This window comes from Perissodus microlepis, chromosome 20 (genome assembly GCF_051167445.1).
Source record: "Perissodus microlepis isolate ML-2025 ecotype Zambia chromosome 20, ASM5116744v1, whole genome shotgun sequence".
NCBI classification, from domain to species: Eukaryota; Metazoa; Chordata; class Actinopteri; order Cichliformes; family Cichlidae; genus Perissodus; species Perissodus microlepis.
In genome coordinates, this window is record NC_140480.1 from 2,465,366 (window position 1) to 2,483,320 (window position 17,955).

At 41.2% G+C, this 17,955-nt stretch overlaps 1 protein-coding gene across 1 annotated transcript; it reads right to left on the reverse strand.

Annotated features, from left to right (window-relative positions):
- Nucleotides 1–3,834: 3,834 nt before the first annotated feature.
- On the reverse strand, nucleotides 3,835–6,953 carry ankrd33aa (ankyrin repeat domain 33Aa). Its single transcript, XM_084916633.1, is given in 5 exon segments — nucleotides 3,835–3,887; nucleotides 4,368–5,174; nucleotides 6,101–6,241; nucleotides 6,327–6,456; nucleotides 6,598–6,953. Coding segments are annotated over 5 exon segments (1,389 nt in total). The 5' UTR covers nucleotides 6,856–6,953.
- Nucleotides 6,954–17,955: the final 11,002 nt, after the last annotated feature.

A 17,955-nucleotide genomic window follows, 5' to 3' on the forward strand; every position in this document is an offset into this window, starting at 1 on the left:
CAGGAAGATAGAACCAGGATCAGGAAGGGGCAACGAGAAGAAATAGAGGGAGATGGGACAAAAGAGACACAAGAAACCCAGCAGCCTAGGCCTATTGCAGTATAACTAAGGGAGGTTTCAGGGTCATGGCGATCCAGCCTGGTTAAAAATTAAAGTTTTAAACCTAATTTTAAAAGTAGAAATGGTGTCTGCCTCAAGACCGCCCTAGCCCTACCGTAGTTAGGGCTGCAAACAAAGAGCTCTATTGGGACAATATGATACTATGATATGATAAAATGCATTACTCTGTTTTGGTCTCTGCTAATTTCTGACAGAAATATGTGACTCTTTAGCTGCTAAAACATGGTTTGTTATGTACTGTCACCTCACAGCATGGAACAATCAGCTGGCTGAGGCCTCTCTGTGTCACCTTTGCATGTTCTCCTTGTGCCTGCATGGATTACCCTTGATTCCTACTACAGTCCAAAGACAGGTTCATTTTAAACTCATCAGTGATGAGTAAATGTTTTCTTGCATGGTTTCTCTGTGTTAGCTCTGTTTTACACTGTTGGCTTGTCCAGGGTGTATCACCAACACTTGTATTTGTGATAGGCCCTGACCCCAACATGGATAAACAGTTTAAAAAGCAAGGCTTTATGAAACTGGTTGTTTTGGCAAAAAAAGAATGCAAAGTGAAAATATGAACATGCTTGATTTTATCATCATTTTTCACTTCTAATTACCACATTGTAATGTTTTTCAGAGAACAATGGCTAGCAAACCTAGCTCGAGATTCAGAGATATGGTGAAAAACATGATTTGACAATGAACAACTAGAGCAGACTGTGGACCAACTCAGTGCTTTCAGGGTTGTTTGGACAATGGGGCACCTTGATCGCTTGAGTGTTGAGAGTTAACAGACACGTTGAACTCTGCATATGCATCTTTATGCGTCATGCAAGTCAAACTTTAAGTAGCAATGAGCAAAACAAATTGTTAATGGAAGGTGACCTTAAGACATATGTTTCCTTTAAGAAATATATCCTGCTTCTCTGGATGTCTAATGTATGTGGTGGGAATTACTGTGTGGGTTACATGTCCACTCAAGCTGGGTATAGCATATTTGTGGTCAGCAGTCATTGTGTGTCTTAAGTGGCAAATACATTGCTGCCAGAGAGGCTGCACTGTGTGACATTACTTCCTTCAACAGCGCCTGAGAGAGATGTCTTCATGTCTGTAATATGAATTCCCCTCCTGGTTCCCAGGCGTCATAATCTCTCCTTTTTGGCTTACGGCAGCAGACACAGCTGGAAGCTCTCACATCAGCTGTCATGTAGAAGAGAGCAAATTGTTCTTTTTGAATTCAGCAGTTATATTTTCTTTCCCACTAATCCCAGAGGTTTGAAGAGCTTGTTTCCTCTGGGATTTTCTTAAAGAGTCTCTGTTTTTTGAATAATCTAGAGTACAGGAAGTGTTAGTTGATTTAAAAAAAGAAGCAAATTGTTGATAAAGAAATGCCCTTTTTTGACTTGCTCATTTATATCTTTGAACAGTCAATAACTTAGCCACAGACAGCATGGTGCACACAACACATAAGCTAAAATGTTGCGTTAACTTTGGTCATAGTTGCCTTCACAGGGTGGTACTGCGTTCTGAGAGTTTTACTGCTGAACAATCCAAACACCCTGATCCAGTTTATGTGTATAAAGATGTGTGTTTACTGCTTGAGTCTGCATAGACATGGCAAGAGTCTTGTTCTTTCAGTGAACTCTAGAGAGGTACTTATTTTAAGCCTGACCTCAAGTTCCCCTCTGAGGTGGGGAAGTTAGCCACAAACATGACAATGTTCCTATTTTGTTTTTCTGTTTAGCTGCTAGCTCATTGCTGGCTCAATAATCTTCAAAATGAGTCATATAAAACACAATCAGTTTGTTAGGCATAAGATAAGATTGATTTTATGTTATCACCCATGAAAGCTAATTGTTGTGTAACGATATTGCACAGCGGATTAAAAGATTACAGGTCAGAGTTCAAAAGTCATGCAGTGCCACTACAGCGAGTGCATCATGGGCTTGCTTAAGAAAATCTATTTAACTTCATTGTGAAAGCGTGATCCAGGTTACGACACGGGGCTCGTCAGTCACATGCAGATCAGGCAGGAAAATGTTGCCCTGTCAGTGAGTCCCTTCTATATTTTTCATGAAACAAAACTGCAAGAAGGGGAACGTACCCGTATAAAAGAACTGTTACGAAGGTAACCTTGAATTCTTTTCCTGTTCAAGTACTATGCATCACCAAATCACCACTATTCCCAGAATTAAATCCCAGTTTGCTTATGGTTCTGGTTTGGAACAAGCTGGCTGCTGACCTGAGGTCAGTTCTAACTCTGTCTACAGTCAAAAACAAACTTAAACCCTTTTTATTCTCACAGGATTGTATTTAATACTATTTTATTAAGGCATAGTAGATCAGGGTAGTTTAAAAATATTTTACGTTAAACATACTGAGTCTCTATGTTTTTAATAATCAACATTACATCAAGTGTGATATGATTTTAACACAGACCTTTTTCACAGTTTTTGAAAGCAAATTGATGATAAAGAGGACATTTTTGACTTGCTCATTAATACTGTTGAATAGCAGGCACAATAGGCCTACATATGTGTTTATCTTTTACATAAAACACATGTAGTTAAAGTGTAATCAAATCACTGTATAAATTAAATTGCCATTGCCAAATGGTCACTATGTGATGACACCAAACACTAATATTTTGTCAGTAATAAAGACCAACACACAAACCTTTGCAAAGGTCAGTCAGTTTATTCCAAACTTACACACACACACACAGACATGCAGACACAGTTTCAGTTTTGCAGACTTTATAAAGATGTTGAAGACCTGAGCTTTTTGCATCTCTTGTTTTGACTTTAAATGACCCCAGAAATGATTGTCTAAATTTTCACCACAATGTGTCTAATTATATATAGTTTTGAGAGAACACAATTAAACATATTTAGCTGTATTTGGGATATTTATTGCAATTAAATGCATGATTTATTATTTATTATTTATTATTTTAGTTAGTTTATCTATAAAGAGAATAATTAAATAAATCCCAAAATGAAGCTATAGTCCACAACAGGTTTCTGTTCTTGAATATGCAGTTTGTTATTCTGATAATAATATGCTTATTGTATATTTCCCTGAATAGCAACAGTACTCGTTTTCAAATAATAATCGATGAAACAAACAATATGAAGCAGCAGGTTGAAGATTTCTATTTGCATCCCACTGAGCATTGTTTCCCAGTATGAAAGAAGATGCTTCAGAGATGGCTCTGTTCCTTTTATAGTATCACACTCACATCATTTGCATGACACAGCAAAACACAAAAAAGAGCAAAAGAATCACAGAAAAGATGACAAATTAAAGGAAAACCTGAACCCTTAGTCCTTGCAGTTACATTTTGCAGGCATGGCTTGGGGTTACTTGTCTCTGTACGCATTTGATACTTTTGGAATCTGAAAGGTTGCAGTGACTGCTTTGATTTATTATCAGGGAGAGTCCTTGCAGATGTTCACATATGCCTCCAGTATACCTTTTTCAGAGACGTTAATAGTGTATTAAACCTCCACTCAGGGGATGCTGTGCTGTAGCACGTGCTGGGTCCTTGTCATGGCTCACTGAGACGCTTAATGGAACTGAACCATAGATAACACACTTGTGCTTTCCATACGGCATAAACTAAAAAACATCTGTAGTAGTTGGTTTGTTGTTATACTGCTACTGCACAAACTGTGCATTCTTCCTTCAAGCAGAAGAGAAAGTAAAATAATAAGAGCAGCTACTTGTTCATGGTTTCTGCAGCTGCCATGCACAAGTCTGTAAGGGAGTATATTTCAGGTCTAAGAGGCAAGGTGGGATAGAAATCAATACAAAGTGTTCTGAGTCATCATAATTATTCCACGATGGAGCATTTCTCACTGATTTTTTCCTTTAATTTGTAGCCTAAACTGTTGGCTATGGGCTATTGAGGTTAAATACCACAATGGCACGCTACTGAGAAGTTGTTCATGAAATGAAGATGGGAAAATCCTTTTATAGAGAAAAACAACACCATCGCAGGTGTGTGCAGTCAGTGTAATTGCATCCTCAAAAAAACAATTCACCCTTTCAGACAGGAAACCAGTAAACCACAGTCTCTGGAAAACCAGATTCTATTTGGTTAGCATAATTTTTCAGCTTGTACAAAGATGCTGAAAAATACGTGACAAGTAAAAAAGCCAGCCAGTGCATTTTCCAGATCAAGGTTCACCCATGTGTTTCCCTTGTCAGCTGCTCACTTCAGAACTGTTTTGCTAGAAACCAAAAATGGGCGTTTTCACTTCATGAACGTTTGGACCCCTTCGATTTTTTCTGTTCCTCTTTTTCCTTTTCTTGCTTTTTCTTCTCTCTCTTTTTTTCCTCCTTGGCTTCCTTGTACTTCCAGACAGGAGGTTCCAGGTAACCCTTTTGCCTTTTGTTCTTTTTCTCCTTCTTTGGAGTGCGCTCCCCAGATTTTGTAACTTCAATTTTGGGAATGCAGCCTGAGGGGAAGATGCTGTTTCTGTGTGCCATGCTGCGGGGCATGAAGTTTTTCATGCCACCTGTTGGTGAGCTTTGCCTGCGCTCTGAGTCTTGGCAGCAAGAGGTCAGTGATACAGAGGTGGCTGACACAGGTGAAGCTGAAGTGATGGAGCCATTACTGTGAGACACCATGCTCTCCTCCAGTTCCTTGCTGCTGTGCTTGGCAAGCAGTTCCGGTACAGCAAATCGTCGCTTGCCAATCTCTGGAGGGCTGGTGGGACAGAGCGGACGGCAACCAGTAGCTATCAAGGGGCTGTGGATGCTTGTAGTCATCCGCACCATGTGGTCCATGACCCCATTGTCTTGGGGGTCATGTGGGAAGCTGAAACTAAGACTGTCTTTTAAGCGCTGCCTCAGCTTCTGACCTGCTGTTTTGGCTGCAGTGGCCTTTGCCACCAGTAGCTTTAGCTCAGGCCACTCAGGAATGTAGCTTTCACAGAACTGTTCTGCAATAGGACGAGTTTGCAGGCAACGCAGTCTGTTCAGAGTCTCAAACCTTCCTGTCCTAAGGGCCCAGTCCTTTAGACCTTTCCCCTGGACGAGATCGACTGCATTGACATCTGCACCTGCACACCGACAAGGAGAGGAAACAGTAGAAATGTTGAGTGGGAGGAAATCAACTGCCGTCAACTCAGCGTAACAACACCACCATGTGGTGACTTTTGGAGCACGGGTTATTAGGTAGATGGCAAGCATCAGTATGGTGAGATGGGACAAAAATAGCTGGGAATAGAAAAACAATGAAATAACAAAAACCTCTGGTGTTTTTCTGCTATTTACACATTTATTTTTTACAATATAAACCCAAAGAGTCATGCTGAGAGATTTCTTTATTTACTACAGCAACATTTCTTTATGTTGCTTATGTTGCTAAACGTCTTTACACTGACAGAGGGTATACTATAAAAGTAAACAATAAATAAAACTGAAGTAACTGAAGTGATCTGGCCCACTTGAGATCAAACTGGCTGTATGTGGCCCACAGTGTAAAATGAGTTTGACATCCCAGGTTTAACCAATTTCTGGCTGAAGACACTTAGTCATGTCTACTCAGGAGACTTTGGAAGTCTACTTGGCAAACAATCAAGGCTTTAACTGACCAAATATACACACAGATATTTTTGTTGCACACTATGAACACAGATGGATTATAGATTAATGTCTGACATCATTAAACTTTAAATAGAATGTGGACTGAATTATTACAGAGCTTTCTTAAATGTGTCCCTGCACAGTTCATACAGGACTAATCTCTGTAGTCCAGAAAAAAAAACAGATTAGTTGACAGATCGGATGTCTGGCTTTGCCCTCTATATTACATATATAGGACATTAATAGATTTGTTATATCTATAAGAGTTTAATTGCAATCACACCAAACCAAATCCTATACATCTGAGGTGTACATCCTGACTCTCCATGTGGGCTTGACATTCGGTCACAGGTGAGGGACATTGTTAGAAAATTTGATGTAGAAAGACATCTAGACGTACCATGCATTAGCAATGCGGAGACACACTCTTCTCTGCCTTGTAGGCCTGCCTTGATGAGAGCTGTGAACCCACGGGGGTCCCTGATCTCAGTGTCCACACAAGGGTAGTAGTTAAGGATATAGTTCAGGATGGTGATGAAGCCTGGATTGAAAAGATTATGTTATGTTAATATTCTATGATCAGCTTAGGAATTGATGTTGAAGTCATCTGATGTCTTCAGATGTACCTGCTTGGGCTGCAATCATGACAGCAGTGTTGCCATCATTGTCTTGGTGGTTGATGTCTATTAATGGGCATGTGTGAAGCAAGGCGACGATGTCCACAAAACCCTTGGACACAGCCAGCATCAGCCCATTCTGAGGGGAAGAAGATATAAATAAATAGGCCTATTATAGATGCTGAGGTTACCTTTCCTGATTAATTGATTTTTAAAAAAAAAAAAAAAGTCATTGTCATAGTACCTGTGTGGAAAAAATAAGAAGTGACATTTATCTCACCCTGCCATTGATGTCTAGCTCCATGACCTCATCTTTTGTGACTCCTCTCTCCATGATGCTGCGCAGGGATGCAGTGTCATTCTTGGCACAGGCCTCGTACACTGTTTTAGCCGGCTCTGTTGATTTTCCGTCCCTTTCATAGATGGGAAGCACGGAGTCGTCTGAAAGCACACTGCCCGAGTCAGAGTCATCCAGGAGGATCTCTGAGTCGTCAGATGGGCCACTGCCCAGGTGTGGGTCGACATTTGCAGTAGCCATTGGAACCCCCGCTGACTCTGGTCACACCTGGGTGTCAGGCCTGTTTATCTTAAACAGAAAAATGTAAATGTTGTTATCATACACACGAAATGAACACAGTTCACACAATTATTTTCCGTAGCCACATATATAGGTTCAGATTGAGCAGACAGGTGGTTGTTGTTGTAGTTAAAGGGGGATAACGTTTTTCAAAAATCAATACATAATCTACGAGCAGCTTACAGTTCATTTGCAGTAACGTTACCTTCGACAGATATGCAAAACACTGAAAGCGCTTTTCCGGGTGTACACACATTATGTATGCACACAAAACTGCGTGCACATAGTTTGAAATGTGCCGATGTCTATAATTCGTTTTTCCTTTGCAAAAGCCAAATCATAACAAGTGCTGCTGTCTCATTCCAGTCTCGTTTTGGAAGGTGTAAGACCTCTTCCCCTCCTTAGACCAGTTCACGTGTGATTGTGAGACGAGCAACACACCTGGCAGCTTTTAAAGTTAGCATTTTAAATAGATCTGGTGACCTGAAAAGGCCTTGTTTAAAAGGCATGAGGCCTAAAGAGGATGAAGAGCTTTACCTCAGCCCTCCTGTCAAAGTAAGTCTCTGATTTACAACATAGGTAACCTCCCTGTGTAACATGCTTTGTTGCCAGTTGATTTTTCACTGGCACCACACAACAGAGAAAGACAGTAAATACTTATCACCTTGAAAGCAGTCTCATAATTTAAATATATTTAAGACAACTGAAACGTAAATAATGTGAAGGTACAAATCTACACATAAATAACAGCAACCATAAAACAAGAAATCCTGCAGAGCCGAGGTCGCTCAGTCTGCACAGTGAAGTGAAAGAAGGCATAGGGACACTCAACTGGGATGAGAAAGGCCATATGGTACTGGAAGCAATGGGAGGCCAGTCTAGTGACAGCATGTGTCATGGTGTCTTAACACTGTTATACTGCTCTTCCATACGTCAGCACACTGGGATATCCTGTAGTGTAAAGTTTGTATCTAATGTGTAAGTATACTTTCAAGCCACTGAAGACACTATTTCTCAAGACTCAGAAATCTGATAGTGTCAGCTAGTTCTAATTCTCTATATTTTAAAGACTGGAAATGACAGAAGAGCTGGCTGTGGTCCTGCATGCACCACAAAACTCACCCATTTTTTCAGCAAATTAGTTTTGCACCTACTGTCAGTCACATTAATTAGAAGTTACTCAAATTAGTTATCTTTTTTAATAAGCTCTTGTTAACGTCCATAAATCCCTTAATCCCACGAGCAAATGCTTGTATTTCAGCACTCTGTCATGCACAGTTCCCACACAAGTCTTTTCTCTCTCTTCCTCATTCTGCACAAACATAAAATGCCCTGACTTTAGTGTTGACGTGTAGGCCACTGTGGCCTCCGCTTCCTGTTGAGCAACACCTTGCAATCTGGCCAGACATCTTACTCTATTCTAAATGTCAGCTGTCGTTTTTGCCTTTTAACGGTGGAATAAAGATGATTAAAAAGGGAATGTTCATAAAAACTAAAGCAAAAACAACACACGTCAGAACAAATATTACTAAAAATAATAACACAGCTCTCACCTGAAAGCAGTTCAGCCATGAGTTAGTCCTCTTCTTTTTTTTTCTTCCTCTTGACAGTTAAACCATCCTGGACTTCCACGCTTCTCGCTGGCACTTAGTAGAACCTGGTTAAGGCTAAGTTTCCCAAAACTGACTGCAGCTCCAGATTTTCCCCTCCCTCCATTTCTACTCGTGCCCAGTAAGGTTGCCTCATCAGCCAGGTCCCAACATAGACTCTGCTGTCCTAAGTCAGCCAACGTGCTCTCTTCCTCTCATCCTGATTACAGAAGATTTAAGGATTAAGAGAAGGAAACAGACAGCGGCCAAACTTGCTCCCCTTACAGTCTTTTGAGTTGGTCTGCTTTCTCTTTCTTCTCTCTTTTACTTCTCTCTGATCTCTCAGAATCTGCCCATCTGCAGCTTTCTGCTGCCCGTCTGTTGTGTCAGGGCAAACCCCTCAAACTGTCCAAAAAAAGTCCTGTGACTGAATCATAGAAGCTGTTGCTCCCAAATCTGCTCTCTGCTGCTGAGGACCCCCTGCCTGAATAATTCCAGTGAGTCTGCCTAATGCAAGGCAGAGTCTCGGGTCTGTTTTGGAATGGAAATCCATCTGCTGGGACAACAAACTAACATTTATGGGGCACAAACAATGGCACACAAGATGAAGTTATTGTGCATTGGCACAGACGCTGTGGGAGTGAGTGTAAGCACCTGGTTTGAAAATGCTCAGTCCTTAATTATGAGGCATGAACAGTTAATACATTTTGTTCAGGAGGAAGTGCTTGTATAAGTTATATTTCATTATCCACAAACTTCATCTGTAGGTATTTAATTATCATATTAACAGGATTATTTAAGCAAGTCTGATATTGAATCCAATATTATAACGGAAATAAATTAGGTTAACTTTTTAGCATTGTTGGTTTAGTAATGTCCCGTTTGAACCGTGACCACAGCCTTTCTGCTCACAGTGTCGAATCTCATATGTGGACGGGAATATCCTGTTAACAGGTGTATTCCCAGCATCAGTGTTACAGTTACGTGGGTCCAAATGTGCATGTAAACAGATTAACCCTTATATTAAATTAGAGTAGGGCCAAGCCTTCACTTCAAGCATATGATTGTTGGCCTGTGTTATGTAACAGCACCTCTTGTTCAGAGGGGTTGCTGACTGCCCTCTTCTGATGAAACTTGGAAATGGACAGCCTGGACATGAGTACAGTTTATGTGGTGGCATTCAGCAAGATAAAAAATAACATGATTCCTCACTGTAGGCCTTAGCTACTACACTTGCAAATAAAATCTACAAACTTTTAACAAGGCATGCAGACAATTTAGGCTTAGTTTAAACAAATTATAATCACTAAATGCTCCTGCATTATTAAAGATCAACATTATTTCAAGTAGCAGATATCATTGCGGAGCCCAGTCATAACTGAGTAAAGCTGTTATAATAAAGGTTGGACATTCATTCAAAAGCTGCTTGATCCTGAGAATTATAGATGGTTATCTGCTTTCAAGAGTTAACAAACAGAGGCATGTTGATAACAGCCAGCTGAAGCTGACACACCTCCAACATCATAATCCTGAGAAATCCCATCAAATGTCCCACAGACAAGCCCTTATCTGAAGACACCTCTTTGGCTTTAAAGCATCAGATTGGACCTATAGTGTCACAGTAACCTTAATCGTCACTGAAAAGGTTCTATGTTTAGACACAAGACCCTGAGGTAGGTCTGATATGAAACACAGGAAGAGTAGAAAAGGGCATGCCTGTGGGGGGAAGATTATAGCTTCTGGGAGCAAAGCAGAAATAAAATTGACAGGAAATAATACAGAGGAAAAGGAAGTCTGTTTGGCATGACAGGGTGGGGTAGTGATTGAGTGTGTACTTTGGATGTTTTCCTTTATCCTTTAAGATCTACAAAAAAAGGCCAATCTAGTTTACCAGATGAGGGCAGCATAGCACATTTAGCAACCCTTTCTAAGTCATTTTCTCAAAGAAAATCAGTTGTGAATGTGATTTATGAGTTGCCAATTGTGAATGAGATTTAGAAGTTTAAGTACATTTTGTTCAGATTCCCACCTCTTGATAGTACTCAGACTTTCCTTTTAGGGTCAGGGTTATTTTCTTTCTATTCTGCAAATTCCTGACAGAGTCATTTACTCATCACTGTGAAAGGCAGCCCAACTTCTCCCCAGACACCACATTACCCAGCACAAATCAGCGGTGGAGCAAAAGAAAGAGGCTTGGGACAAAGTGGACTAAGTTTAGCCAGCTTAGTGACTGATTCTAACAACAGCAATGTGCTTAGCTAATATTAGACTGTTGGCAGTCTGTGCAGGACCGTGCAGCTGCTATATTAATTCCATTTATCTGCTAAAGACAGAACCACCTCTAATGCTATTTGCCTTAAAGCACGTAAAATCCTCCAGCATCCAGGAAAATAGCTAAACATATTTTAAACATATATTTAGATCATGTTATTACAAATGGGAAGATAAGGTGTCGTGGAGTTGCTTTAATTTAAGAGTAAGTAAATACATTTTGCATTGACAGAGAGGATTTGTTCAGGGATGTGGGATTCAGACAAGAAATGAAGCTTCATATGGACAGCATCATGGTTGGGAAAAATTAAGGAAATAGAGAAAAATAAAATTATGAAAATATTCCCCCTCCCCTGTTGTTGGAATTATATATCTATATATATATCTATATATATCTATATCTATATATATCTATCTATATATATATATATATATATATATCTATATATATATATATATATATATATATGTGTGTGTGTGTGTGTGTGTGTGTGTGTGTGTGTATATTGAAAAAGATCTTTTAATGAAATAAAAAGAACAAATATATGTTTGATGGACACATCTGGGTGTATAGTATAATATGCTTGTTATTTAGATGCCTTTGGATGTGATGGTATAATTTCTTACTTACGTGATATAGAAAAGCATCGCATCCATGTGATAGGGCGATACGTGGGGTACACTCTGGACAGTTGAGAAGTCAGTTGCGAGACTAACTCAGACCACCATTTACACTCATATTCACTATAGAATACCAGTTTATGAAAATGCTAAAAAATGGTTATATGTATCAGTTTTCAATATTAGAGTCTGTTATTAAATAAAAAGTCATTGCCAGGCAACTGTGGCTTAGCCCTAAGCAGTTGCTGATGTGTTCATAGTCGGTGAGGGAAGGGAAAACTTTGAGAGATGTTTTTTTATGTGTTCTTTACACAGCCTGTCAGTTTCCTTGAGTTTCTCACACACATTCCTGAGATTTACTCAACTAAGCCCCAATGGTGATGATGTACTCGTGCAATAAAAAATACCAGCATGGCACATAAACCAAACCAGAATGTCAATGACATAATAGCTCATCCATCTCACGATCCATCACGATTCATGGCTAATTCCCTGTGAAACAACAAATATGACCTTGACCTTGAGCACAGTTTGAGTGAACAGCCATTAGGTGATCATTTTATCATTAGGTGATCACCAGAATAAACACCCCAAGGCTGCTTTTATTGTTGCTGGCGACTTCAACCACACCAACTTAAAGACAGTCCTCCCCAGATTCCACCAACATGTCTCCTGCCACACCAGAGGAGACAAGACTTTAGACCATGTGTATTCCAATCTGGCTGGAGCCTACAAAGCCACACCCCTCCCCCACATTGGACAATCGGACCATCTCTCCCTGTTCCTCACACCTCGGTATTCACCACTCATCCAACGTGTGAAACCTGCTGTGAGGACAATTAAAGTGTGGCCAGAGGGGACAGACGCAGTGCTCCAGGACAGATTTAAAAACACAGACTGGAATACGTTCACCCACACAGACCTGGACTAGTACGCCTCATCTGTACTGGATTACATCTCCAAAACCACAGACAGTGTCACCACCCAGAAACGGATCACCATGTACCCCAACCAGAAGCCTTGGGTGAACCGGGATGTTCGTCTCCTCCTGAAGGCCCGCAACACCGCCTTTAGGTCAGGAGATGCACACGCCTACAGCACAGCCAGGGCTAATCTAAAGAAGGGCATCAAAAAAGCCAAACACCATTACAAAAAGAAGGTAGAAGAACACTTCTCCAACTCCAACCCCCGATGCATGTGGCAAGGACTCCAGACCATCACAGACTACAGGACCACCAAACCCTCCCCCGCATCCTCTGATGTCTCCTTCCTCAACGAGCTCAACAACTTTTATGCTAGTTTTGAGTGAGGGAACCCCACAACCACAACCAAAGCAGACGTGACGCCAGACCACCAACCTCTGACTCTCTCCCCCACCGATGTAGGAGCGGTGCAGGCCCTGATGGCATACCCGGGCGTGTTCTCAGAGCGTGTTCTGGGGAGCTTGCAGGAGTGCTCACAGACATATTCAACCTGTCCTTGGCCCACGCTGTGGTACCGGCCTGCTTCAAATCCACCTCCATCGTCCCGATACCCAAAAACTCCAACCCATCTAGCCTCAATGACTACCGCCCAGTAGCACTCACCCCCATCATCACTAAGTGCTTAGAGCAGCTGGTCCTAGCACACTTCAAATCCTGTCTCCCCCCCACCCTGGACCCCCACCAATTCGCATACCGCCAGAACAGGAGCACAGAGGATGCAGTCTCCATCGCACTGCACTCTGTCCTCTCACACCTGGACAACAACAACACCTACGCCAGAATGCTGTTTATAGACTTCAGTTCAGCGTTCAATACAATCCACCCCTCACAACTCATCAGGAAACTGACAGACCTGGGCATCAGTTCCCTCATCTGCAAATGGTTACTGGACTTCCTGACCAACCGCCCCCAACATGTCCGGCTGGATAACCGCTGCTCATCTACCATCACAATGAACACCGGTGTACCACAAGGCTGTGTGATGAGCCCCTTCCTCTACTCACTCTTCACCCACGACTGCAGACCTGCTGATGGTTCCAACACCATCATTAAGTTTGCAGATGACACCACGGTGATTGGCCTCATCAGTGACAACGATGAGGCCGCCTACAGGGAGGAGGTGGATCGTCTGGCTGAGTGGTGCGACACAAACAACCTGCTGCTTAACACCGAGAAGACCAAGGAGCTCATCGTGGACTACAGGAGGAATGCTGACCCACATCCACCCATCCACATTAAGGGGACGGCTGTGGAGCGTGTGAGCAGCTTCAAGTTCCTGGGAGTCCACATCTCCGAGGATCTCACCTGGACGACCAACTGCTCCAAGCTGGTCAAGAAGGCTCACCAGCGCCTCTTCTTCTTGAGGACTCTGAGGAAGAACCACCTGTCCTCAGACATCCTGGTGAACTTCTATCGTTGCACCATCGAGAGCATCCTGACCAACTGTATAACAGTCTGGTACGGGAACTGCTCTGCCTCGGACCGGAAGGCGTTGCAGAGGGTCGTGAAAACTGCCCAGCGCATCGCCGGAGCACCACTTCCTGCCATAAAAGACATCTACAGGAAGCGGTGTCTGAAAAGGGCTGGGAAAATCATCAGAGACCCCAGTCACCCATCCCATGGACTCTTCCCCCTCCTGCCCTCTGGGAGGCGCTACAGGAGCCTCCGGACTAAGACCACCAGGTACCGGAACAGCTTCTTCCCCACAGCTGTCAGACTCCTGAACTCTGCCTCCTGACATCTGACCCACGTTAACACATGGACTGAACATACACACACCCACAATGGACAACTGTACCCTCAAACACACAATAATAACATGGACTGAACCACCACTCACAACCACTAGCACTTTATATAGATACTGTAGAAATTATCCACATATCTAATTTATCTTAACTGCACTACTGTATAGCTCTGTAAATAATCATTCTGTACATACGATAATTTTTAACCCTACAACTGTTTACAACTTGCATAGTTCCCATTTCTGTATAACTGTATATCTCAGATTTCTGTAAAGTTATTTATTTCATATTCTGTATAGTTTTTCATATTTATATCCTGTTCATAGCCTGTACATAGCTTGTACTCACTACAGCCTGTACATACCTATAGTTATAGAATATTCACAACATACTTCATACCGTGTACATTATAACATACCATAATACAGGGAGTGCAGAATTATTAGGCAAGTTGTATTTTTGAGGAATAATTTTATTATTGAACAACAACCATGTTCTCAATGAACCCAAAAAACTCATTAATATCAAAGCTGAATGTTTTTGGAAGTAGTTTTTAGTTTGTTTTTAGTTTTAGCTATTTTAGGGGGATATCTGTGTGTGCAGGTGACTATTACTGTGCATAATTATTAGGCAACTTAACAAAAAACAAATATATACCCATTTCAATGATTTATTTTTACCTATGAAACAAATATAACATCTCCACATTCACAAATATACATTTCTGACATTCAAAAACAAAACAAAAACAAATCAGCGACCAATATAGCCACCTTTCTTTGCAAGGACACTCAAAAGCCTGCCATCCATGGATTCTGTCAGTGTTTTGATCTGTTCACCATCAACATTGCGTGCAGCAGCAACCACAGCCTCCCAGACACTGTTCAGAGAGGTGTACTGTTTTCCCTCCTTGTAAATCTCACATTTGATGATGGACCACAGGTTCTCAATGGGGTTCAGATCAGGTGAACAAGGAGGCCATGTCATTAGTTTTTCTTCTTTTATACCCTTTCTTGCCAGCCACGCTGTGGAGTACTTGGACGCGTGTGATGGAGCATTGTCCTGCATGAAAATCATGTTTTTCTTGAAGGATGCAGACTTCTTCCTGTACCACTGCTTGAAGAAGGTGTCTTCCAGAAACTGGCAGTAGGACTGGGAGTTGAGCTTGACTCCATCCTCAACCCGAAAAGGCCCCACAAGCTCATCTTTGATGATACCAGCCCAAACCAGTACTCCACCTCCACCTTGCTGGCGTCTGAGTCGGACTGGAGCTCTCTGCCCTTTACCAATCCAGCCACGGGCCCATCCATCTGGCCCATCAAGACTCACTCTCATTTCATCAGTCCATAAAACCTTAGAAAAACCAGTCTTGAGATATTTCTTGGCCCAGTCTTGACGTTTCAGCTTGTGTGTCTTGTTCAGTGGTGGTCGTCTTTCAGCCTTTCTTACCTTGGCCATGTCTCTGAGTATTGCACACCTTGTGCTTTTGGGCACTCCAGTGATGTTGCAGCTCTGAAATATGGCCAAACTGGTGGCAAGTGGCATCTTGGCAGCTGCACGCTTGACTTTTCTCAGTTCATGGGCAGTTATTTTGCGCCTTGGTTTTTCCACACGCTTCTTGCGACCCTGTTGACTATTTTGAATGAAACGCTTGATTGTTCGATGATCACGCTTCAGAAGCTTTGCAATTTTGAGACTGCTGCATCCCTCTGCAAGATATCTCACTATTTTTGACTTTTCTGAGCCTGTCAAGTCCTTCTTTTGACCCATTTTGCCAAAGGAAATGAAATGAAGTTGCCTAATAATTATGCACACCTGATATAGGGTGTTGATGTCATTAGACCACACCCCTTCTCATTACAGAGATGCACATCACCTAATATGCTTAATTGGTAGTAGGCTTTCGAGCCTATACAGCTTGGAGTAAGACAACATGCATGAAGAGGATGATGTGGACAAAATACTCATTTGCCTAATAATTCTGCACTCCCTGTAGACCCATTTCTGTAATATACTTACATATCTATATTATTGCTAATATATATTGTAATATATCTATATCACTAAAGCACTTCTGGATGGATGCAAACTGCATTTCGTTGCCCTGTACCTGTGCATGTGCAATGACAATAAAGTTGAATTCTATTCTATTCTATTCTATTCTATTTTTCGTTGTGTAGGTTTGACCAGTACTTTAGGAGGAGTAGTGATTCTTGTGAATTATGAGCAAGTTTACAGATGAACAGATGCTGGATGCCTGGCTATGGCCCAAGTTTTTCAGTTCTCTGGCCAGATGAGCTAAAAACTAGGGGAAAAATGCAAGTAGAATGCCATAAATTTAATAAAAATGAATAAAAGTTTAATGTCTCTAGTGTGTGTTTATATTTCACTGGCATTAATGCAACCATTCCTCTGTAAGTCACTTTAATATATATATAATCATCAAACCTGTTTTCACACACACACACACGCGCGCGCGCGCGCGCGCGCACACACACACACACACACACACACACACACACACACACACACACATACTAAGTCCACTTAACAATGCTAAATATTTAGGTGCCAAATGCAAATTTATGAAATAAGTTAAGTAGACGTATGACCCTTAAGAATAAATGAACATTAAAACAAAACCTAAAAATAATATTATGACACATTGCTGCCTAGGCACGTTTTAACATCTCACAGCTGTCCACAAAAAACTTTAGACAGACGGTTTGTGTTTAGATGTTGTTCTATTATATTGTTTACATCTAAAAATATAATAGAAAAAAACTTTTCTGGTAACTTTCAGTTTGAGACAGACACAATGTTTTTTTTTCTATTTTAATAAAGTTCACAACCAGGTTAGGTATGAGCCATGTATCAGCAAACAATTGTCCAACCTGTTGTTGGTGTAACATTACCAATGTTTCAACTCTAACCAAACAGCAGGGGAAGCTATGGCTGTGAGAGTCAGCCAACATGTAATACACCAGGGATCTGAGACGAAAGGAGGTAAACAAGCATCGGTGTTTGCTAGCTCATTCTGCTGGGACATGTTCTTAGTGTATTTTTATTGTGTAATTTTGTGTATTACAGAATGCAATAAGAACATACTGCAGGGATTAATTGGTTTCTCTAACTTTAATCTGAATTATACATTCAAAATAGAGTAAGTCATTAAACATTAAAAAAGGCACACTAAAATGAGGGGAAGACAATAGAGATGTCTTCCCCTCTGAAACATTTATGCTGCGAAGACCTTTAAAGCTGTCTGTCATGGTGGAACCATGGTCACCTTTGGCCTTGACTATATATGACAAAAACAGGAACACAAGCAGCACTCTGGCTTAGGAAAGGCTAAAAACTCTGAGACATGGATGTTACTTGATATAAAAGCTGAGACAGGTGTATAAAAAAGAGTCTGGGCCTGGGTGGGTTTCCAGGTGATTAAAAGGTACCTATCTGTTTCATCAGATTAAACTGACACCTAAACCAAGAATTATTCTTTAGATGAGTAGCTGCTATTTTCAGGTTTGGTTATACAACCTTTGAGAATTTGTGCTTGAGCAGAAAAAAGTGGAAAAAAGACAAGAACATTAAGAATATAATGCTTTTTATCCAGGCAAGCTGTCTTTAGGACTTTTTATTTTTTAGATAATTTTTGGTCTGTCTGCATTTAGTTGCATAAAATCAAGATCCAGTTTCAAATAGTTGTTTCATTGACCAAGCTGTTCTTTAAACAGAGGTGTACAAGTCAGCATTACATTACTGTTTGCCCCTTGACCTGCTAAATGAGTCAATCAAACAAAGTCATCTTCCTGCAATCCCAGCTGAAAAAGGCTGGTGTCAATGCCC